Source organism: Rhinichthys klamathensis, unplaced genomic scaffold (genome assembly GCF_029890125.1).
Source record: "Rhinichthys klamathensis goyatoka isolate OS25496 unplaced genomic scaffold, OSU_Roscu_1.1 h1tg000206l_1, whole genome shotgun sequence".
NCBI lineage: Eukaryota > Metazoa > Chordata > Actinopteri > Cypriniformes > Leuciscidae > Rhinichthys > Rhinichthys klamathensis.
In genome coordinates, this window is record NW_026606731.1 from 2968976 (window position 1) to 2994767 (window position 25792).

At 38.9% G+C, this 25792-nt stretch overlaps 2 protein-coding genes across 2 annotated transcripts in view; both read right to left on the reverse strand.

Annotated features, from left to right (window-relative positions):
- Positions 1-25792, reverse strand: part of exo5 (exonuclease 5) — a 274495-nt gene that overhangs the window by 175124 nt on the left and 73579 nt on the right. The gene's annotated exons all lie outside the window — the stretch shown is intronic.
- aipl1 (aryl hydrocarbon receptor interacting protein-like 1) lies at positions 817-5399 on the reverse strand. Its single transcript, XM_056263448.1, has 6 exons — positions 5130-5399; positions 4602-4781; positions 2909-3097; positions 2173-2349; positions 1878-2019; positions 817-1772 (listed from the first exon to the last, which is right to left on the reverse strand). Exons 1-6 carry the CDS (start codon positions 5223-5225, stop codon positions 1135-1137), a joined length of 1422 nt encoding a protein of 473 aa, XP_056119423.1. The 5' UTR covers positions 5226-5399; the 3' UTR covers positions 817-1134.

Sequence of the window (25792 nt, forward strand, 5' to 3'; positions counted from 1 at the left end):
TATTTGGAAAAATGCACGAGGCTTCTGCAATTATGTTTTTTTTTTTTTTATCAACCCAAAACCTCGATATTTCATTAATCAAATTATGGATGATGCTTGAATGATTTATGCATAATGGGCTGTTCCTCATTTAATCATAATTAAATCATTAGTCTGTTACAATGTTCTTGGTTGTCCCGACCCAAGCATGCATGAGGAGCATGTGAATGTGCTGGAAAAAATGTGGATGGAGTCAAGGGAATCCCCTTAAAACAATATCATGATGTATTGCTATTGATCCAGTTTGTCCTTTAACAGATAGCATTGCAAGTTGTTTCATAAATCTCAGTGCAGACAATATGTACATACACACGTATAGTGCAGGGTTTCCCAAATTGGGGTTGCTATTTGATGAAAAGCTAATGAATTAAATCATAAAAAATAACATTTTAAATGAATCATTATAAAAGAAAAACAATCAAAATAATATGATAATAGAACATTTAACATGCAAATGTGTTGTTAGATTTTACATTATTAACTTAAAATTAGCTTCTGGTAAATATTTTAGGTCAAAGAACGATGAAAAAAGGGGTGGAATCCTTTGAGTATATGAGGCTATCAATCTGTAGGATCAAGGTCAGTAAGATTTTTTTTTTAAAGTGACCTATGAAAGGCAGTGTAATAAGATGTTTCTGCAGCATAAGGCAGAATTTTTCACTGTTCACTTGAAATGGCAATAGCAATCTGACTAATGTTTAAGAATCAAGAAATCCAGGAGACCTCAATTAATTAAATACATTTACAGTTAAAATATTTTAATTTATTCAAACATTATTAATTATTACATTTGATATTATTTAATTCTTTACAAGACTGTTTGCCTATGCATAAAGACTGGTGCACATGTGAAGGAATTATCATCAAGTTTATGAATATCATGTTTTGAGACACAAAATGCGACTGACCAGTTAGCTCCACAACATAGTAATTTAGTGAGTAGCCTATTTTATTGGATGATTGGCAAAACTACAGTCACTATGATAAAGTCTTACATTATGTAAAATACAAAGCATTACTAAGTAAAACAGGTCAAAATGATTCGGCTTGACCCCACACCATCATTGTTGCTCTTCTCATGAAAAAGTTGTGATGTTAAGGTTCATTTGCAGGTGTTGAGTATTCTGGTGTCATTTGAGCAGGAGTCATTTGTTCTGAATCTGAAGACACTGGGTCCTGGTCTGCTTGTTCTGGACATGTTGGCTCAGGAGTTGCATGCTCTGGAGATGTTTCCTCAGAAGTTGATTGCTCCAGAAGTATTTGCACTGCGTTCAATTGTTCTGGAGTAGCAGCTTCTCTGGTAGTTTGTTCTGGAGTTGATGAGTAGTTGTTGTGTTCTGGGATCACATGATCAGAGCTTAATAGCTCAGAAGGTGTTTGTTCTGGACCTGATTGTGCTAAAGTTATTTGCTCTAGAGACGTTTGCATTGAGTTTGTTTGTTCTTCAGCAGTTTCTTCCTCTGGACTCTCTTGTGCTGGTGATGTTTGCTCTGGAATCTCCAGCTCTAGAGACTCTTCCTCTCTTGCTATTTTTGCGAACATGCCCTTGTACTTCAGTCTGTCCTCCTCGTTTTTTACTTCCATTCTCATTTTGAGAACTGCAAGCTCTTTCTTGACTGTCTTTTTCATGCCAGGGTCCAGATCCAGCACTCGCATGAAATCATCTTTGGCCTCGGCTTCATTCCACACCTCCATGTGCGCTTTGCCACGCAGATAGAAGGCTTTCATCGCCCCTACGACATACAGAGAATGCTTACAGCTGGTGCGTTTGACTGGAAAACACATCAGGTATTATCTTCTCATCATAAATGCTGGGAGAACTAACAATTTACACTCACCAGGGTGCTGGTTGATGATGTCAGATGTGTGTTCGATGACCTCATAGTACTCCTCCATGCACAGCAGACACTGACAGTAGTTTAAAGTGAGCATGTTGGCCATCTTCTCCAGTTTTAGCCAAGGAGCTTCCCATGCCTTTTCCTGAGGAAACATACACATTTCAGTTCATTGAGATGTGCCATGCCTAGTTAATATTACATTAGTGGCATTTTTATTCTATAATTTTTTCCCAGAATATAGTCATTTTTAAGCTACTTAATGTATTAAAAACCAGCTGCAGAGGTGTATTCTTACCTTTGTCTGCACATTCTTGATACACATAATGGCTTCTTTATATTTCAGTGTGGCGTCCTCATATCGGCCCTGTTTGAAGAGCTTGTTCCCTTGACCGTGGAGCACAGGTACCGCTTTCACCCTCTCCTCATCATTCAGAGCCCAGGACTCTCTGTCATACTCACTGGGCTGCTGTACCTGAATCCATTATCGATTATTGTAGTTTCTTACATATAACTAATTTCCATTTAATATCATGGGTATCTTGAAAGAAGAGAATAAATAGGTTTGAAAATAATCCCCTGACTCCCCCTAGTGGTCATTTTATGTACTGCTTGTGCACAGATCTACTTCAGGCCGTAAATTGAATAAGCCAAAATCATATTGCAGATACACAAATAAAAAGCAATGAAAGATTAATGCTGGTGCACATATGGCAATCATCTTAATAAAGACCAGGTCCTGCACACTGCTGTAGCCTGCAAAGAATAATTCAAATATTTATTAGCGCTGCAACGTTTCATTCTAAAAAATCTTCCCAAATGCCTGAGGAAAGTCTTTAGACTGAAAGCTTGCAGAAAAGCCTTCTTTATATGCTAATGCAGTGTTTGGGACCTCTTCTTCACGTAGCCTACTGTAAGTGAAATCCATATTAAATACAGATCAAAGGATGCTCACTTTATCAAATATCTGCTCATTTAAAAATGAATGCAAATATTTTTTCTCAATGAGCCTAAAAGTAGTATTGAATTCAGACCTTGAGAAGTTCCATTACAAAGTTAAGAGGCTGTGGTTCTTTCTGAAGCTCGTCCAGGTCGTCATAGCCCAGGCTGTGGTAGGCAAACATATTGGCCATCCCGCAGGTGTGAATGTGCCAATCCACCGGATCTTTCCCCACTGCGATACGCCGCAGACTCTTAGCCACTATTGGATACAATCCGGTGTGCTTCTCGGCCACAGAAAGAAAACATTAAACACGGAAAACATAATGACTGCTAAGCTCTAAAATAAGTCATTTTTCAGAGTAAAAGTTACGTTTATTTGGAATTATCTGAACATATTTCAAATTCCATCAACTATTTTAAAAGGCATGGCACTTTTATAAAGCTTGAAAGTGTGTGTTAATGTTTCAGATGTGTCCATAACTGTTTGTATTAACAATCTTGGCATTCCCATAATGCTCGAGGCTGATACAGCCACAGTAATCTACCTCATGCGCTGGAGCTGGGATGGCAGCTGTAAATGATGATTTTACCATGTGGAACAGACTCAGATTAATCCTATTTTGTACAGATTTAAGCTTTCCGTCAGGCTAACGCATGACATGCTCCAGTCTGGAACTCACTGTGATATTCCACAGCCATAAAATTACGTGACTGAAACGTCACCATGTCTCATCCAAAAGCATTTACTGTGTAAAGGTTTAATTACAGAAATACTGTTCTGACATTAATTTCATAATGAGTGTCCTGTTAAATGGTATTTAATGGTATAATGGATTTTTTGACCCTCATTCAAACTTGAGGTGTAAGTTCGGTCTAATTATGCATACACTACTGTACAAAAACTTGGGGTCAGTGTTTTTTTTTTTTTTTTAAGAAATCAAGTATTTATTCAGCAAGGATGTGTGAAGTGCCAGTAAAGACATTGTTACAAAAAATTGTATTTCAAATTTCTGTTCATCGAAGAATCCTGAAAATAGTATTACAGTTTTCATAAAAATATTAAGCAGCGACACTATTTTTAACGTAAAGAATGATTTATGAAGGATCATGTGACACTGAAGACTGAAGTAATGATGCTGAAAATTCAGCATTGCATTACAGGAATACATGTTAAAATAGCCATCACAGGTTAAAATAGAAAACAGTTGTTTTAAATTGCAATAATATTCCACAATATTACTGGTTTTACTTTACAGCCTTGGTGAGCATGAGAGCATAAGAGTTTTTAAAAAAAAAAAAAAAAATCTTACCAACCCTAAAACTCTTGAACGGCAGTGTATATTTATATAATCTTACATATATTGATTACTTAAATTCGCTCCATTGAGAATTTGAGGGAGGATGTACAATGTAAAAAAAGGTTGTTTCAACTTAAAAGTGTGTTCACTGCCTTAAGTTTAGTCAACTCAAAAAACCAAGTTGTCATTTCACATTTCAAGTTGACTAAATTTCAAGTTTTAAGGCAGCATGAACACACTTTTTTAAGTTGGAATTTTAACAGTGTAGAATTGAAGTTACAATTTGAATTTGATGAAGTATAAAATGGATATAAATTCATATAATTGCAATTGTAGGTTTTAACAATGTAACAAGTACAATACATTTTATACTTAATAATAATTCATATTCATTAAATTCATTTCAATTCAATTTAATCACAAAGTTGTATTCCACCTGAGTAGTTTGTTTCCCTACGGACCACATGGAGGATCACAATATACTTACAATGACATCACACCAGAACTCAGCCACCTCCCCTATGTGCATGGACATGAGCAGAGTCTCCCAGACATCCAGTTTAAACATGTTCCCGATCACCATTTCCATGGGCATACCTGCCTTCTTACTGTCATCTATCACGGTGCGATCATCATTGCAGAGCTGTGTGCGGAAATGAAACGTCACCTGAAAGCAACATGGAAGAGTTAGAAAGATTGCATTTAGTTAACAGCATTTAAATTTGCTGTTATTTCCACACAAAAATCGAAGCCATTCCTAAAATCCCTTATAAGCCAATATACTATACCATATGCTTATTTGAAATCAGACATTCCCAACAAGTGCAAAGATAAACTTATTATGAAATTAAAGAGTCAGGAAATCAACTGTGTCTACTCTGGATTCTATAATCCTATAAAGACAACCTGTTACATGTGTAATGAAAAAAGACGTGATCCCTAGATTAAATTAGTCAAACAATTAAATCACTCGCATCCTGGAACCAGTTCTATATATTGGACTGTGAGGCTGTACCTTAGTTCCTGTGATAAATTTGGGCTTCTCTCTGGTCCCTCCATGCAAGATGGTCTTCTTGATCCCTTCAACACCTAGCATAACGCTGTCCTCCATGATGTATGTGATGTATTTGTATTGGAAGTGTGTTTGTATTTGTATTGTGCGACTGAAGAGGTGTAAAGACTGACTGGAGCTGGATTAAGAAGGCCGGGATAACAGGATTAGGCCCAACAGCCCCACCCTCTCATCCTCAGAAGGGCTTTCCTCAGCATTTTCACACTACACCCATCTCCAACTAAGACCCAGAACCTTCTGGACAAAGCTGAGGTTCTTCAGTCACCTTCTGTTCATCCCAACATTGTGGTCCGCAGCCATGCTGAAAGAAAGGATATGATGTAGAGCTGAGTATGGACTCAACGACCCCATCATCACACACATGTGGCCGACAGCTGGATCGCAACTGGTATGTTACAGGACTGCCGGTGCCGAGCCCCTGCCGAGACAAACATTTGGATTATGGAAGAGAAACGCTCAATTACACCCAATTATGTTTTTTACAAGCCATATCAGAACATTGTGTACTGGCCAATCATCACATATCTTACACCCTATTCTGCAGTATTAATAAGCAGGGGGTTCACATTGGAATCAGGGACCCAGCCGTCATACTGTACATTCAAAAGTGTAAAAACCATAGACAGTATAAGAAGTGGACAGAGCCATCTCATTGGAACTCAGTTGAGACAGTTGAAGCCCATTTTTAGCGATTTTTGAGCACTTCCGTTCCTGACGCGCAGACTCAAACCGACTCAAACTAAGCTTGATGACGTGAGCAACCTGTCTGACAGACGTTACTCTTCTAGTAGCTGTGCGTGAAAATTGCCAACGTTAATCTTGCAGAGACGGGGAACTTGAGCAAAGAGTTCTTTGGCGTGAGTGAGCAGGAGTAAGTATTCCGTTGCTTTTATGGACTCATTATCTATGGGCTTCTCCCTTGACGGGACGTCCCCCCGATTGCCTGCGAGCTTCTCCTGCTGTCTGTACGGTAATTTCTGTACAGCGCGACAGAGAGTCGAGTGGTTATGACGCAATCGTTAGCCTATTTTTACAAAATCTGTTTCTATGGGGCCATAATGTAACATAGAAGGTAATGGAGCCCTTTATACATTGTCGTGTTTCTTTAGAAATAAACAATGGACAAATGGAGTCTTTAAACGCCTCAGATGTAAAGTTATTCGCTGTCAAAGTGACGCCAAAATGAATGGGAGTCAATGGAAATGCTAACGTAAGTGAAGTTCTGCTACAACATGGCGGCACCCGGCCGGCTTCAACTTCCGGTCGATGGATTACCCCCTTGGTAAAAACACATTTTGTGATCGTCACAGGACGGTTATCCGCTCCTAATAACGGCGGTGTTAAAAATGTAGCACATTCATATGGTGTGTTCAATTCAACCAGTAATGGTGCGTTCACGTGCTATGGTAATTATGGTAAATACCAAAAGCCGACATGGAAAATGCACATGAACACCCCCTCATGTGGTATTTTCCACTGGGCAACTCGTAGAATATTTTGATGCACGAGTTGCCGAGATGAGATTACCTTTTACCTTTTCAAAATGGCGGAGAGCAACGCAAGAGTTGTGAATGGTAAAAATATGTACTATTCATGATCTAGAAAATATAAAGCATATATTATTTACGTTTGAGTTTTGATAAATCATTTTCTTGCTGTAGCAGATGACTTAAGCAATCTAAAATAGTTTTAGCTAAATAACTGGTCTGAATCTCCATCTTTTTACCACATTACGACAACAAAAGCACTTGAACGCAACACACTGGTAAATACCAGTTCACAAGTGGAAAATATCATATTTTCCATAGCACGTGAACGCACCATAACTCATCTCGTAAAGATCGTATTTACGATTTGAGCACACAATGTCGTAAATACGAGAGGGAAGCTCGGGATTTTCTTTAAGCCCCGATCTTTACGAGTTGGGGGCGTGTCACTGAAACATGGTGGAATACCACAATACTTAAAGGTAGCCTATTTAGCAGTGATATTACTAGACTTTTCTATTAACAGCGAAGTAAGCTAATTGCCTGCACAGAATATGACTGCATTATAATATAACAATGTAATATGTAACGATAAAGTTTGCAGTGGCTTCATAAATTAATTAAAAAACATAAAAAACCAAAGCACATCTGATGCACATTTCTTTTGTTCATTTTCTAGAACTAGTTTAAGAAACCTTTTGTGTAATTAATTAAGAGAAAGTACACCGCCATCTTACTCCGACGAAAGTGACGCACATGCCGTCATAAACACGACTTCCCACCTCGTAAGTACGAACTTCCCAGGAGGACTTGAACGCACCAATAACCATAGATATCCATAATAAAGGCTAGATGTCTCGTCCGCGCTGCTGGCCAATGGAGGTCGACGTCAGCACCTGGCGGCCATCTTGTCACAGGCAGCTCGCTCACTCGTAACATTGTGTTAATGGTGCATGTACTTTTTAAATAACCATAACAAACGGTTTGGTTTGTTATAAACGTAGTTATGACACTGCACACTTATGAAAAATAAGTGTATAAATAAATAATCAACCAAAATTATCTAGCCACGTTAATAACGTTTGTAAGAAACCAAACCGTTTGAAAATCCGTTAAGATTTCAGCAAGATTTCAGCAAGATAAGAGTATATGTGTTCTCACCATACATCAGTACCACAGAGCCCACCAGAAAGCTAGCCTGTGACAAGATGGCCGCCGGTGATGACGATAGAGACTCCGCCGTAAGACATCTAGCCTTTATTATGGATATCTATGCCAATAACCATGCTGATCACTCTGTCTTTTTTTATGCTTTAATGCGTGTTAAGAGAGTGTTGTAGATTTCCTGTAACAATTACAGAATGATTCCTGAAATCATGTGGTCAATGTTAAATATTACACAGCATTTTTTTTCCAAATAGAATTGGATTGCCGCCGTGCTATGTCTATTTAAATTTTTTTTTATTCGCTTTGATACTATTTTCTCAAGTAAGGTCTAGGCTACATTCTCAAAGATCTTAGTACTAATATCACAACAGATCATCAAAAGTGTTTTTTTTAAACATTCTAGCATATTTTCAATTGTGTTGGTACAATACACAAAATCACAAAGTATCCTTTTCACAACTCAAAATAAGTGTTTCATCTATATAAATGTTTCATTCACAACTGTAAGTCTTTCATAATGCTATTACTATCAAACTTTTGATTTGCATCTCTTCTCATTCAGTTTAATACATTTGTCTATTATTTAATTGAACTGAACTTAATGGTTAATCAATTAATCATTTGGTACACCTATAGATCTCTATAGATATTGATTCTATCTACAGTTGACAGTTTTCAGAGAGAGAGAGACAGATACATTTGCCATTTGTGAACATAGATCAAGATAGAGTACAAGGGAGAGGGAACGGTCAATGACTGTAACATCAGATTGATCAAATGCATCAGAAGGGAGACAAATGCCATCAAATTCAGCATTTTACATTCCAGTATGTATGCCATGTTATACTGTAAACCGATTATGGTAGAGACTGCCACATTACTATAACTAACCCTTATAAAGGTCAAATACAGTAATAGATTCAGTCATATGGCACAGTGAGAACATGTATTGCCGGCAAACTCTGTTCTACACAAAACCTCATGTCAGTTTCATAACTTCATCACACCTTTTGATAACACACTGAATAGATACCTTCACATTATGGATTTTATGTTAGGTAATGTAAGTCTATTTTCTAATGTGGTATCTGTACCCTGTGTTACTGTAATTATTTCAGCAACAAGGGTAATTTGAAACATGTATCTTGTATTGTTCGCTATTAAATTAACTTATTGTTAAAGTACTAAACTGAAAGAAGATCATACTGTTGTGTTCAGGTGATTAAACCAAAATTTGTTCTCATTACATATTACAATAATCTTGTGTTTGAAACAATGATTATGTGGACTGAAAAATGTGTAGTATAACTGTAATGAAAGCATGGGATCAGGTTTTGAAAGAATGACTAGCTGTGTTACAAGTGTGATCAGTTTAGATTTTTGATCAGTAAGAGTTTTGAGGATGTACATGTACCTTACTTGTGAAAATAGTACCAAAGCGAATTAAAATAAATGTAAATCATGTATCGCCCTCTGCTGGCCACAAGTCTTTCATCTGTCCATGTCTTGCTTTATATAAATAATGAAGAGGAAAGGAGGAAATTTAAGTACAGAAAAATACATTTAAGTACATTCTTAATAATTGTAGTATTATGTATGTTTAGTTAAAAAGCACTAATATCATATAGGCCTAACATTCAATAAGGCTCTGTACAGTAGTTAGTGGTAAAACTATTTTATATCATATTACAGAAGTAATACTGAAGGTTTCCTCATCAAAATGTTTTTGTGGGCTTCTAAGTACTAGATCACCACCGTTCAAAACTTAGGGGTCTGTGAGATCTTTTTCTTTTTTATACTCAAGGCTGCATTTATTTGATCAAAAAACTTAAAGTAAATATTTAGAACAGTGATATTGTGGAATGTTATTAATATTGAAAATAACTTTTTATTTTCTGTGATGCAACGCTGAATATTCAGCATCATTACTCCAGTCTTCAGTGTCACATGATTCTTCCGAAATCATAATAATACTGATTTGATGAGACGGTGTAGAGAAAGAATTCTCTGATAACCGAGGCACTCCTTAATTAAAATGTCTTTATTACAAAAATGACATGTCCTAAACGGACAACTTTAAAACGCCCACGCATGGAGCCTTCTTCAGGGCATAGTGATAATACTGATTACTGAATACTGATTTGATGCTCAAGAAACATTTCTTATTATTATCAATGTTGAAAACAGTTTTTGTAGTGCTTTTGTATAAACCGTGATAAATTTTGAAAAGGATTCTTAGATGTAGGCTATATAGACATCAAAAGAACAGAATTAATTTCAAATAGAAATCTTCTGTTACATTATAATTGCCTTTAATTTTAAGCTATATTTATTGCATCCTTACTGAAAAAAAATATATATTACTGACCGCCAACTTTTGAACAGTGGTGTACGTCTGGTACTAGACATGTCTGAGGCTTAAAAAGCTAAAAGCTAAATTATCAGCATGTTGCCGTGGGACAGGCCTGAATCTAGCTAAAAAGCATTATGAAGTTGTTGGTTTTCCTGAAAGGGGTGCCATGTTCAATTTTAAAATAACCTTGTAAGTAAAACAAAATTAATAAAAAATGTTAATGACATAGAGCGTATTATACACTTTCACTGTTATGACAAGGTTAACCCATTCAGACTTAACTTTTCTATGGGGTTTTTATGATTTATGACCTTTGATGTTACTCTAATTACAAAAAGAAAAAAGGATTTGATTCTGCTAAATTGATCTTTGGGTGATCTTTTACCCTGCTTTTTGACTTCAAGCCTGTGACAGAGCTGAAAATAGGGTATAATTTGGCAACCTTAGCATATCGTCCATCTTGATCTTTATTAAAGAGCTAGGCAGGATAATATATTTAAAATTTAATTTAAAATCTTTAAAATTCTTGCTAGGGTCAGTTGATTTCTCAAGATTTCCATGGCTGTTTGCGGATCTCAGCAGCTCTGTGATTGCTCACCTGCCACAGACGCAGAAGGACATTCATGATGCTGTAAGTGAGGTTTGCTGTCAGAGTGAGTCATGGAGACTGCGTCAGTTCACCCACGCATGCAGCGTCGTGCGGCCACGTGGAGAACGACATGTGCCCCGCTGAGATGATGCTACTGTATGATGAAAACCTGAATATTGAAAATGTATTAGTGATCCTCTCATGTAATGTGACACTCACTGTTGGGCTCAGAATTAAGCTTTGATCCTGTATTCATAAAGAGATGAGGAGCGGAGAGGAACAGACTGTGACTGCATATGTGTGTGTGTGTGTGTGTCATTCTCATCCAGCCTTGTCATAATGTGACACGCTGTGCTGACCTTACTACATGAAAATTGTAGGAAACATCCTGTGTTAGGAGAAGAAGTGGTATCTGAGATCCCATTCCCCTTCAGGGAGCCCATTTTCTGTGGCTTTTTCACACATCCTGTGCTCTTCTTTCAGACTCTTCAGTCACCCATGGTTTACTGTGCCCCCCATCACTGTTCCTTTACAACAGATATGACAGGCTCTGAATCATAGGAGCCCTGGACATTCCTGTATGACAAGCTTCCACACACTGGCGTTGGTGTGTTCGTTCGTGTGTGTGCATGTCCTCGTACCAGAACATCTACTGGATGGAGGGATGGATGGATGGATGGATAGCAGTGAGGTGAGTGGATGTAATACCTGTAAGCTCCAGCAGGAGGGGGTCTGTTTGTTCCACTTTGTTCCGAATTGATCAGAGCTGCCTGGGCCTGCAAAACAGACACACCTGTAAAACCAAACACTGTTCTGTTCTACAATTTGTCAAAATGTCTAAACCTGTAGCAAACTCATGGTAAAGTCATTGGTATTGCTGTAATGGATATACATTTTCCAAGTTATTTTTCTAGAAACATTTCATTGGCTAGGAATTGTTCTTATGTTTATCTGTAATGAACAACTGGAAAAGCCATGGATCATGTAGGGTGGTAGCCTTAAAACACCAAGGTTGCCAGTTTATTCTCTAAGGTGACAGGAGTTGGGATCACAAACCCGATCTGTGACTATTGCGCCCTTGAGCAACTCACTTTAACCCCAGAATGCTTCTGTAATCAGTACTCTGTCTGTCACTTTAAAAGTTAGATTTATGTATTCATACATACAAGAAGACACTATTCTGAGTTCTATGATATAATACTGTATGATACAAACTCCTGACAGGATAATGAATTCAAAGTTGACAGTGTCATGTTGGCCTTTGGGAACTAGAGCAACGAGTGGCCCGAAATCTCCCCGCTGGAGCCTCGTGTACCTCCCCTCGACCTTTAGATACATACCACCGCGCATAGCAGGCAGTACAAAGGGCACATGAGCGCACACTCACACACTGAGTGCCTGCTGACACAGCCACCTTTCCCACCATCATGTGGGACAAGCTATTCTATAAGCTCCGTCACCCAGGGAGACCAGCTGACTGGGATATTCTGGGATGGCTCTAGAACCAGATGGTCCAGTTCTCAACCTGAAATGCTCTTTAACCTCTTCGCACTTTAGAGACCTGCAGTGTCCAACAGCAGACAACACGGACACTCTACGGGCCAAAGCCTTATCACTAAAGAGTCTGATCATAATACTCTCTAAGCACGGCATTACTTAACACACAGACAGGTCACCCTCCTCTGCACTGCCAAAACACCCGTAGTGATCTATGCACAGGTGTCATTTTGCACTGAGGGCAAGGTGTTTATCATTTACCATGACTTAGCTGTTATTCTATGCTAAATCTCAATCAAAAAGATGCATTCAAAGTTTTGGTCAAAAGAGTGCAATCGGTCAAAAGACACACAAGAGCCATTGGAATTTGCCTTAATGGACATTGAACCTGTTGTAACGCTTCTTTAAGCGTTTAAATATCAGATTTGAGTGTCATAAAGGAGGGTATGATTATCAGTGAATAATGACTTATTCTTGAATTCTGGCAGGTTTATTCTTGAACGAGCATTAGCTGGAGGTTTTTGCATGATTTTAACTTAAAGGTCGTTTTGCTCCCCCTTTAAAGTATGCTTCACTGACTATGAGCTTGAATGGATCCATTCAGCATGTGCGCACGAGTCTAGCCAGGCTAGATCAGTTTTTACAATTTTAAGTTGTTGTTTTTTTACCTTAAAATTTAAGTTTCAAAATCATTCTGATGGTAGCCTACACTGTGACTGACTTTTAATAAGGCTAATGGCCTTTCTTTCTCATGCTCCCCCTAAAATGTCTGTTCTGGGAGTAAGAGATTGGTGATCGGGTACGAAATTCCGCTAAAAGGGCTGACTGCTACACACAACATAGCTTTAGCGAAGGAGTATTATCAGTACAACCAAAGAGGAATAGAGAACAAATAGACAGTGGTCGTGCAAGGGGCTGGACAAGAGTCAATCTTGGTGTGGCATTTATTCGTTGGCGAGAGCTTTGTGAAATTAAAGGATAGAAAAAAACAGATGCCGAGCGGGTCTTCGTGCTGCTGCACTAAGTAATAGTAGCAAAATTGCTATGTATTCTACTTTTGCATTTAATGTTTGGCTTTGTAAAAAAAGTTGTATATCCGCTAGTTGTAGTTGTCGGCAACGTAGGCTATTACCTTATTGGTGTTGTCCCAGACTCACAGAGTTTTGTAGTTTGTCTGGGATGTCAAAAGTCATAACAGTCCAATTTCAGGATAGCTTGCAAATAAATGCTTCTCATTTCAGGTGAACCTTGCAAACGTATCTCTGCTAGCTTCTAATATGTCAAATGTATATTATGTGCAATGTGGCCAATTGTGTCTCCAACATTTGATTACAAACATGCACATTCAAACGCTTTGCAAAAATTAACCAAAAAAAAAAAGGGTCGACAGGGTTCTTTTTGCCTTTTGAAATCATTTAGCATGTCAAAAAATACATGTGCACAGCTAGCAACTGTAATTACGACAGGGTGGGCTCCAAAGTTGTAAACATACACAAAAATACTTACAGGACCCACTCAAAACACTTGAGATGGCACATGGGCCATCAGCGGACTGTGCTAATGACAAAAATGATACCACCCGGACTACCTGCGAGCCACAGCGGAATGTGGACAAGTGAATTATACTTTGGGCTTATTGACACATTTCATTTCTGACTAGATTTTGGTGTTTACCTGACAGATTTGCATACCACATCGTTTTCCTGCAATTATTTTAATTGAAACCAAAACCAAAGCTTATTCTTTGGTACTGTTCTAGTGTAATGCCAAACTTTTACAATGTGTGCTTCAGTTTAGTCCTACTGTAGCATCTTCAAAGCCCTCTTAAGATGCAGGCCAGCAAATCCTCTTCATATAAATCTCATTTAATGTGTCCAGCCTCAAAACCTGAACACTCTGTAACCTCACTGACATTCCATCATAAACCCCACCTCACCCACACACAACGCTCATCCAGGCCTTTGACATTTGGTCGCATGAGCGAAGTGTTCAGTCATGCAGATGTCGTTGAACGTGCTGCTAGTGTGACGCTGGAGAGAAGATCTCTCGAGGGAGTGCGCAGTGTGTGGTGTTCTTAGGTCCCGCAGGTCTCCGGGGGGGCCAGCGCGGAGCGGAGTCAGAGCCAGACACGTGTTGGGAAGCCAGAGACCGAGGCGGCCAGCCGCAGGGCTAAGCCAAAGCTGGGATGCATTATCACATTCCTCCATGCAGAGAGCCAGAGCAAAAGGTCCACTAAACAGCCCGCTCGCAAGAATGCAGGCAGCAGGGAAGTTGTGGAATAACACAACATCTTCTGTGTTTATGTAGCAATGTGACAGGAATGTGGCTCATGTGATTCTGGAGTCACCGCAACAAATGAACTCCACCTTTAGATCTCCTGAATGAAAAACAAATAGGTGGAAACCTCAGTTTAATGATGATGTAATATCAAAATGAACCTCTTTGTTTTTAATCTCGGAGGAGTGGCAGAAATCCATGTTCTTAAGAATAATCTGAGGTTCGGACTAGAATGAGTGCAGTTTCTCAAAAGAGTAGCGCCTCGTACTTTACGTTCCTGTGTCCCTGTGGCTTCGTAGTGTCAGGTAAATCTTCACAGGTGAACAAGGGCATGTACTATACTTGCCATGGTTCACAGGAAAGGTTATAAATAAACATAAATACACAGATCACGAGGGCGACGGTGTGGATGCCAGAGAATGGCTCAGGTGAGGGCCTCAGAGAGCTTACGCCAACATCTTAGACCACAGACCCACCCCAACGCACTCACTGACCTTCCCTGAATCAAACGCAAACCTCTCCCCTGGAAAAATGGGTCAATTAGCCACAAGAAAGAGAAAGAGCGTGAGAGAGTTTGAGGGAGCGTGCATGTGGGAATGCCAGAGAAAAAGCGTTCTTGCGATCTATTCTGAATTTAAAAAGCTGCTCTGGTAACAGAGAAGGCTAACGTGTGTTTGCAAACAGCTATCAACAATTTCTTTAAATATGCAAGTGAAGGCTCATGTTGGCTTTCAAGCTTGGATGTATGATGGTATTTGCAATGAATAGCAAACACTCACACCCCCTTTATACAACAGTTAGTTTCAACCTCTAATTTAATTGGTCGAGCTTTCTCTGTTTGAGCGTTCCAGACAGATTGTCAGTGCATGCATTATGGTGGGAATTTTAATTGATTCTTTCTGAAAGTTACATAGTTACAGCCGTAGGTTGTGACAAGTGGCTGGCTTTATGAGTGAGTCATTGAATCATTTAATTAACCGATTTAAGAAAGCAGAAACCGTCTTTAATTCAATAATTTGTTCAACCAATCCGTTCAAAAATAAGGATCATCTAACTGTGCGTTCACACCGGACGCAAATAGCGCGTCAAATTCGCGCCTGCCACGTCTAGTTATACGCTTGACCACTTTGTGTTAACTCGCGTGTCAATGGCGAAATTGACGCGCGTAAATTTCGCTTCAAACTTTTGTTTTTACGTGCGTCAATTTCGCCATTGACGCGCGTAAAAAAGCTAAATTTACGCGCGTCAGAGGCGAAATCCGGAGGCGAAAGTTTCGAAACCCGTTGGTGGCCATCTTTTTAGATGTTTATCGAGCATTAGCATTAGCATTAATCGAGAGAGTCACCGCTCGTATATGCTCTGGAGAGCAGAAACAGCTGCGTAGGCCGTAGGGGACATCGTCGCTGTACTCGGGTCCACCAGACCCTCCGGAGGGTTTCACAATTTGCTCTAGGAGCTAGGTTTGGTGGACCTAACGGTGAGGACGCTGACGAGGACAGCGTAGGCCGTATAAGGCCTCGGCCTCGAGTGGTCAATGCCTGTCGAGCCCGCGCTCTACAGCCCGGCGCGAGGTTCACCCTCGCCCGCACCCACGTAATCTGTCATTTATTTTTGTTTTGATAATAAATGGAGCCTCCAAAAGCGAAACCTGTCTTGTGATTTTTAAAAAAGTTTTTATACACTAAATTGTGTTTGTTGTCTTTACATTGGAATAATAATGTTTCATATAATCTAGAATAGATATGGAATAAATAGCATTCAATACAAAATGAATATCTCTCATATATTGAAATCGAGTTTTTATGTGAAAGATTTGCTTTGCACACCAAGCATTTTAGTCATATTACAAAATAATTTATTGAGAACATAAAATAACATTATAAACTGTCACTTCACCACGTGACAGCAGCAAGCAGGCTCCTGTTTGGTTAACGCGGCGCGAATTGACGCAGAAGTTCAGATTTTTCAACTTGGGCGGCAGACCCGAATCGCGTCAAACGCGAGAATGCACAAAAAGCACTACATAAAACAACGAACTTGACGCGCGAATGAGGCGTATTCGCGTCTACCGCGCCGCGCTCTACGCCTCATTCGCGCCGCAGGAATTTTTTACGCGCGTAACGTGCATTGACTTAACTTTGAAATCATTCGCGCCTGACGCGCTATTCGCGTCCGGTGTGAACGCACTCTAGGAAGTGGCTGGCTGCATCCGAACTCGCACACTTCTCTACTAAAAAACAGTATGTCAAAAGAGTAGTATGTCAGAATTCACAGTATTCTTAAAACAGTAGACGAAAAGTTCCCTGTTGACTTACAACTTTCAGTGTGATTCTGATGTTCTCATCTAATGGACACTCCCATGGGCCATGGGAGAGGATTTGTAAATGGCAGTGAAACAAGGAAACTGATCCTCATAGGTCAAATAACAATGACAACATGGCAAATGTGGTACCTCCGGATTAAATTCAGGTTACACCTTATTTCGATGGCCCACTTTAAACATTCTACCAACTATAAGAAACTTGCCAACCACATGTCTACTAACTCTTAGAGGATTGGTAGGCTGTTAGTAGACTGTTTGGTTAGGGTTAGAGTAAGTATAATAATTTTCAAAGTTACTTATAGTCAGAAGAATGTCTGTTAGGGAGCATCAAAATAAAGAGTTAGCAGATATGAAGCAGACAGTCTACTAATACTCTATTAGAGTTTGTTGACATGTAGTTGTAAAGTTACTTATAATTAGTAGAATGTCTAAAGTGGACCATTGAAATAATGTGTTACCTAAATTCATACATGCCCTATTTTAATGGTTGCAAATTACTTATTCAAAAGAAGTACCTACTCAGAGATGAAGATGTTCATTCAGGTGGAATGAATGATTCATACACTGATTCATTTAGGAATGCAAAAAGTGATTCTTTATGAATGAGTCATTCAATCATAATTTCAACCGTTTCATTCGAAAAACCGAATCATTTAGGAATGCAAAAAAGGATTGTCTTTATGAATGACTCATTCAATAATTTACTCAACCGATTCGTTCATAAACACTGATTCATTCAGCAACAAAGGCCCTGTTTACACCTGGTATTGAGATGCATTTTGGTTGATCGGATCACAAGTAGACGAGGGACACACATTCCCGTTTACACATGGTGTTTTATTCCATCTCCCTTCTTCGAGGGAAGGGTCTATGGGAGGGTAAATGTATGAGTTTTTATCTATTTTTTACAGTCTATGGTTTTTATACATTTGGGCAAAATAATGGGCAAAATTAGCTCATTTGAATGCGACCGGAGACAACGGAAAAACATATGGAGAGCATCAGCTTTCGTTTCTGGTTCATGATAGAAATATGGAATGGTGAGAGAACATTGTACTTGGTACATTTCTCGTCTTCAAACTAAACTTGAGTCTCCAAGTTTAAATCCTGTCTGGTTAGCGCACTTCCCATAATGTTTATGCATTACGTCAGTAGGTGGAGAGCAGGCGGTCTTTTGTGGCTGTTCGAACACATTCGACCACATGAGCTTTTACACTATGAAAAAGTCCGGTTGAATGTGTTTTCAACTATAACTCTGGAAGTGGTCAAAAGTGGACAAGCTCAAAACGTCTTAGACCCTATTTACATTTAGCGTCGTCCACTTGTGATCCGATCAACCAAAATGCATCTTAATACCAGGTGTAAACGGGGCCAAAAACTGCCAGCTTTGTGTGTTGCTTAGAGAATTCTACTGTCACTTTGTTTGGAACTATTTTCATTCGCAGAACACAAATAGACAAAGACCTGGTAATATTGTTTGTCAAATATAAGTTACTCAATATTAATTTTTTGTTTATTGATCTGTTGTACAAAAGCCATAACACGCAATCTGCTTTTGTACTATCAGTAGGGATGGCTGCCGCGAAACAGTCGTTCCGAAGCTTTGCGAGATCCCGAAGCTAAAAAATATCTTTGCATGCCAGCAACAAGTGTCCCTTGTGAGAGGATTTTTTCAAAGGCTGGAGAAATTATCTGTAAAAAAAGAAGTAGGCTAAGTCCTTCCACAGCAGAGAAATTAATATTTTTGAATAAAAATATGTAAAAAAGTGAGACATTGTGGCTTGATTTATTTTATTAATATTCATTTTGCAGGACCAAAATAACATTAGTGAGGAGGCTATAGGTTGCAAGATTCACATATTAGAAAAGTACAATAATAAAAAAACAACAAATTTTCATGGCTCGTCAAGGTTGGTTCAGATCAACACCTGCAAGTGACCACTAGGTGTCACCGTTGAGACGGGTGTCGGATTGATTCGAAGCCTCGAAAAAATATGGACCATTTGGTTCAACTGTTTCATTGCTTCACGAAGCCTCGATCTGCCCATCACTAACTATCAGCAATGTTGTGTACAACAGCCTCATGCCTGTGACCAGATCCCAGCCGTGCAATTCAGTACAACAGCATTCTCCCTCATGTTATTGCTTAAATAGCACTACTTACCTAAACACAGGGTTTGACAGGCCTCAGCCCGTTGAGACAGATCAGCTGAGAGCAATAATGAGCCAGTGTGGGAAACATCACTGTTCTTTTTTATTAAACAATAGCGCTAGGCACCATGCCATGCTGCTGTTGCTTGTCATGTCACCTTGTTCACATGGACCCACACATGGTTCACGAGGAAAAAGCAACTACATTCATTCCTCTAACCGCACTGTAGCAGAACAGCTTTATATTGTCTGTCTGTACGTGTCAATGACGTTGTGGAATTTACACTGTCCCACAAACTACTTGAAAGAGTATTATACATAGCCAATTGTATGCACCCCCCCCCCCTAACCCCCCCCCCCCCCCCCCCCCCCAAAAAGCATCTTTGAAAATGGAGATGCACAATTATTTCACCTTAAAATAGAATGTTTAAAAATGATTTGCTTTAAAGTGAAAGTTCTACCCATTCATCTACCCATTGCTGTCAATAAATGTTTATATATAAATTATATATAAAAAAATTACTAAATAAAATAAAATATACATATAAAATACAAATAGAACTAGTGCAATGCCTGTGCAAAATCTGTTTTTGTGTGTTTTTAGTAATTGTTGGTTTGGTATGTTTGAGTTGCTGAATAGCCTAGGCCACAGGAGCCTAAACTCTGAGAAATCGCTAACATTAAGCGTTTCAAAAAGAATCGCTACTTTTTCAAAAAGAATCGCTACTTTTTCAAAAAGAATCGCTACTTTTTCCAAAAAGAGTAATAATTACATTGTAATAAACGTATAATAACACTGTAATGTACAATAGCACTGTAATAAACGTACAATTCAATTGTAATGTATAATAACGAGAATAATGTAACAAAATAATAATAACAAGAATAATGTAACAAAATAATAATGTAACAAATGTATAATAATGTAACAAATGTATAATAATACTGTAATAAATGTATAATTACATTGTAATAAATGTATAATTACATTGTATTAAACGTATTACATTGTAATAAATGTATAATAACACTGTAAACAATGTATAATTACATTGTAATAAATGTATAATTACATTGTAATAAATGTATAACAACCTTGAAAAGAATCGCTACATTTTTACTTCAGAAGTAAACAGTGTAGCTGACTTAATGTTTAGCTGACAGAATGTTTATTTTTAAACTACAATTTTTAAACCACAACCCTCTCTAATGTCAGAATGTTTATTTTTAAGCCACAACTTCAATGTGTGCTTCTTTTACAGATATATTTAACGATATCTTTTGCATTTCTAATCCAAACAACGTCAAACTCGGCACTGCACTTACTCGTGACCGTAGCAAGACACCCGTCAAGTTTGAAATCCATCGGACTAACGATATTTGATTAACAGACAGACACACAGACACACAGACACACAGACCTTCCTGTAATTTATAGATAGATAGATATTTTACATTTATTTAAAAATATATTTTAAATCATTTTTATATATAAAATATATATATATTTTTTTTTTTACTTTTAATATACCATTTATATATATTCTTTATATATTTACATAAAACAATTTGAACTTTGGTGCCCATTGAAGCTAAACAAAATCTAAACGCATAATTGGTCGTCTAAAAAGAGGATTAACATTGTCAGGTTGTCCCGTTCACCCCAAAACAATCCAATGTTTTGTCACCTAGCAGACAGTTGATCTCTCTCAGACCAATAAACTAGAAAGGGCCTGACAGACCAGATGGTACCACACCAAATCATATGATGAGGTCAGAGAATTAGAGGAGATTGCTGTATGTATATATATATGTCATTAATATTCCAGGAATTATATATCAGAAATGTACCCAATAGAAAGTAATAGTGATATAAAAAAGACATGTGGCTCAACTGCGAGGGAGGGAGTGTTGAGGGAGACGTACGCAGAGGCATCATGTCCCTTTAATGAGATTGTCTAGCTCGTGTAGTTCCCCTGGTCAGACTTTCCATAGAATTACATAACCAGCCTTTAAACAGAGAAGGGAATCGTCTGGTGGACAGGTCCTGTAATGACGTCGCTGCAAGGATTAAGCATGAAGGTACAAAGATGACAGATTAATGTTTTCAAATTAATTTCAACTGCCTGTATTTTCCCCACTCTTATTCTTCATCCTCTCCATCCATTCCTTCCTGCTCAGAAATGTACTCCTTTAATCCATTTTTCACCTTTTCATATCTTCCAAACAGGGTCTCTCCGCTGGCTATTTCTGGATCTGCTGGCTGCGTGCTTCTATATGTATCACACTGCTTTATTTAACCAGGAGGCCAGTAACTTACTCATACATTGGTGGGTGTACATATGCTCTGAGTCATCCAGCCCTCAGACACCCTGCATATGGGATTTTCCAGCAGCATGTAATGAATTCACTAGACTGTGGGAGCGGCTATAATCACAGGGCCTGAACATGAACCTGGGTTGAAGCCCCTAAAATGTCCCCATTTACAAGAAGTAAGGCAAAGTTTGAGAGCAAGTACGCATATTTGTGTTAAATTATGATCACATGACCTCTATAGGTCTATATGTGTGTTAATCACAGATTAGAGCAACATTACAGTATAGAACATATTATCTAACTCACATGATATATATAAATACCCATGCTAGTGAGTTATAGGGTGAGTTGGTGGATAGTTAGTTAGCTGGTGGATTCTTAAGATGGTGGATTAAGTTGCAATGAAAGAGAAGTATCGATAGATTTTTTTTTCTGCAGTTTTGAGACGTAGGCCTACATCCAAGTAAAACATTATCATTATCATTATGGTGGAGACTGTTCTATATGCATCGATTGTGGATTGGATGGAGACAGTAGACAGATCTGAATGCGAGCTTGCAGTAAGAAAGGGGCGGAGTTTAAGTTGACCAAATGATTGAGAAATCTGACACGTCACCGGAGTATGAAGTTTCACAAGAAGATCGAGTTATGATATTCTAATTAGACAATACAAGGTAAAAAAAAATAACATCAAAAATGAAACATGGATGAATCATTCAGAAATGCAATTTCAAAATATACAGGGTGAATTTTCATGTCAAGCAATGCTACAGGTTCGTATGTCTTTAGAAGACTTGCTTGTAAAAAAAAAAAACCCCAAAAAAACCTGTCCATTTTCATGCCACAATATATCCTCTTCTGTGCTCCATTGAAAAAATAAATTGTCATTCAGGTTTGAAACTACACGAGGCTGAGTAAATGATTTTCATTTTTGCGTGAACTCTCCCTTTAAAGCACACTGTCAAAACGTAAAAGGAGTGATCATTTACGTCAGCACTGAGTTAAACAAATGAGGAACATTTAAACGCTGGAAATCTGGGCCATAGGCCATTCCCTCAGTGAGTGTCAATGACATGAGCAGCAAAGATCAGCTGGGATGCAGATATATAAATATGGAGCCCTGTAGTGTAGCCTACATGCTATAAATGACACTGACAGCCTTACATTCCGTGACTTTTTTTTTTACTTAGCAAAAAAAATTTTCTTCCTGGCTATAAGACCGAACAGTCACCATGAATCATCCTCAGTCTCTTGAGGCCATTGTACAGTACTGAATTACACATTGTGCCGCTTGCCAGTCAGACAGGTTACATGACACCCGCTGTGCAACAGGCAGACTGCGGTACATTGACCCGGTAATAGGAAAAAGGCACCGGCGGGCCACAAGCTTAAGGGCAAAGGCCGGGCAGGATTGCGGGATCCTGGAACAGTGTTGCGACACGGATGTTTCGTCAGGTGAATGATCTCCTGCTTGCCTGGAACTCAAGGTAATCTGGTTAAGCAGCTTTAACCCTGCGGACAGGGGAATTTAGACTAGTTGTAAAACCCCTTTGCACCAAGTGTGGATCAGTTCTCCTGGCTCTGTGTCCAAGTCCATGTGGAGATAAATGTTTCATCAGTCCACACAAACAGGCTTCTGTTTTGCGAACAGATTTGGTGTGAATGAGTGTGGAACATGGCGTGTAAAACATGGTGTACCAATGAATCTTAACAATTCCTGTTCATTCCAATTTAAATTTAATTAAAATCATCACAACAAGTTGTTCCAGATGCAACTGCTTACCCTCTACAAAAATAAACTAACCAGAAGACAAAAAAATGAATAACAACTTCATTTTTTAAAACATGTACACTCAGGTTTGATCCTAAATTCCTTGGAGTTTAACTTCTGTTAAAAGTAAGGAACAAACCAGGATTTATAAAGACAGAAACTGGTGTGAAAACGTTCTTATGCATGTTCTTATCAACTGAAGAGCATGTGTGATCAAACTTTTTGCCTCTCATTTACCAGTAATTCAATTATAAAAAACGTTAAGATAACTAGGCAATCACATTATGCATTGATATAATTATATGTGCAAATGAGCAACATTTTAATGGCTTTGTGATAATAACATCCCTGATTTTAAAATGACCAGCAATTTAAAAAAAGGGAGGCATTTAGGATTTTTTTTTTTTTGTGCAAACAGACATCATATAATCATTCAACATTCTGGAAACCAGTCGTACATTCACATTTGGGATCATTATACGCAAGTCTTTATAAATGAATCCCTATATTGTCCCATGTGCTATTTGGCTTCATGAACCTATTCGGTTTGATCATTATCTGAAGTGAGGAAAGTTCATTGATGAACCCTGAAGGGTGATCCGAGCACCCTTCACCCTGGTGCAAAGTAACTGTGAGGTATCTGACCTTTGGCATTTGGGATTATTTTGCACTTGTGGGGACCTTTCAAGCTCAAGCTAATTCAACAAAAAAGGGCCCTGTGACCCATCTCACATTCAAGGAATGTTCCAGTTCAACACAAGCACTCTACAAAAAATATTTCTACTTGTCCCTCATATGAGAGCCAACAACCAAACAAAACAAAAAAACAGCATATCTAGTAACACCATCTACTTACAAGTCTATAGTGAGTAGTAGTATGCCACAGATGTTGCCAACAGCCCTGTTCCTTTAAAGAACGCTTTGAGAGACACTAATCAATGGTAAATAATAAACAGTAAAATTATATTTAGATTTAAGAGTGGTTTGTTTCACAATTAGCAGTTAAATCAATTAGTACCACTGTATTAAGTGGTGGGACAAAGACTCGAATGTGACCTTTTTGAAGACAAGGTCATCAGCCTTCCTGTAAAATGGCTCCAACATAAGAAGATTATCTCTAACCTACCACACTAAATTAAATCTTGGTCTTGCTAAGTTCTCAAAAATACGACTCAAGAAAAGCTAGGATGTATAAATCGTGTTCACATTTATAGAGAATTTAGAACCACAACAAAATATAAATCACATATTTCATTGCAAGTGAAGATAAACAAGGCATGTTTTTCCCAAAAGCCATTTTATTTCTTTACTTGAGCAGCACATCATTGAAATCACATTTTGTTCATATTGAAAGCCTGTTCATTTGATATTCATAGTAATCAGCTACATTTAGATTAGATAACTTCATCTGATTTTAAAGAGGGTTAGTGCGGGAGGTTCTGCCACAAGCGCACCTGCAACACAGACTGGCCGAGCTTCTTATGTGTGTGCGCCGAGCGAATGAGACGACGACCCTCAACAATCTTTTAATGCACTTGTGGGGAGATTGACATTAGACTAGAGCGGATCATGTAGGCAAGCTTCGTCCATGACCTGAAGAAGCCCTTGGGAGGGGGAGGTCAGAACTGTAGGTACGGTTACATGTGCAAAACAGTGTGACATAAGAGCTTGATGAGAGAGTGGCATGTTCTTGTTCACTTCGGAGGGAGAAAAACAGTGCACTTTTCTGTGTGGCATCTGGTTCTGCTAAATGCCGAGAATTTTCTCAGTTTTCATCTGGCTGGGAGGATTTAGAGGGACGAATTTTCATATCCTGTTTTCTATACCGAAGAAGCTGGCCTTGAGGAGTTTACGGCTTGTGTAAGGTCAGTTGACGTGACAAGGGTGTGTATATATGTCGACCTGTGCTTGTGACCAAGGTCAGATTCGTACATAGTGTGTGCACAAGCACAAACACACAAAAAAAAAAAAAAAATATTTACACCATAGAATGACCTCGGAAAGAAAAGAGGAAGTTACATACACTCTGCAGTCTTTCATCAGTCATTGCCTGGAGGATCTCTGCGCCTTTCAACACGTCAAAGCTTGGGCACGTCTCCAGAATACACGAAAACATCTATAAGAACTCTGGAACTTGTCTTTCAGTGGTGCTCAAGGTTGCCACCACCATTTGCTACAGCAGAAGAGCAAGATGGCCACCTCTGTCAGCTCTGTTGAGAGTACAGAATGCCACTCCCTGCCTGCTCCACACCCAAATAAGGGCAAGGGGACCTCACCGGCCCAGGAATGTGGCTGAGTCAGCATGGACCCCATACAGTAGCTTTTGTTTATGCCTGAGAAGTACGAATAGCCAAGCACAGGCAGTTCACGTGAGCAGGCTGCTGGAGGGACAAAAATGGGATCCGTCTGGAGCAAGATTGGTTGAGACGGCCTCATCAACTGTCTAGAAGAACTGAAGGCCTGAACCTTGACGCTGTTACCTCCACATCGGCATCTCTCTGTGCTGACGTGCCAGGAAAGAGCCAACCACAACAGTTCTTCAGCTGGCAGCTTTAGTTGCTACACAAGGACATAAAGCTTGCCAGTGAAGAACTGCTGCAGGTCAGCCAGTGGGCTTCCCGGAATCTGTTCCCGATTCTCCTCAGAAAATGTGGGAACAGGGCGTGGCAGGATCT

What these genes read in the sequence shown, in the direction of transcription:
- aipl1 (XM_056263448.1), bottom strand. Translation starts at nt 5,225, where the DNA reads ATGGAGGACAGCGTTATGCTAGGTGTTGAAGGGATCAAGAAGACCATC. An exon ending in AATTTATCACAGGAACTAAG is followed by an intron (nt 4,782 to 5,129) that starts GTACAGCCTCAC and finishes TGTTGCTTTCAG; the next exon opens with GTGACGTTTCATTTCCGCAC. An exon ending in AGTTCTGGTGTGATGTCATT is followed by an intron (nt 3,098 to 4,601) that starts GTAAGTATATTG and finishes GTGGCCGAGAAG; the next exon opens with CACACCGGATTGTATCCAAT.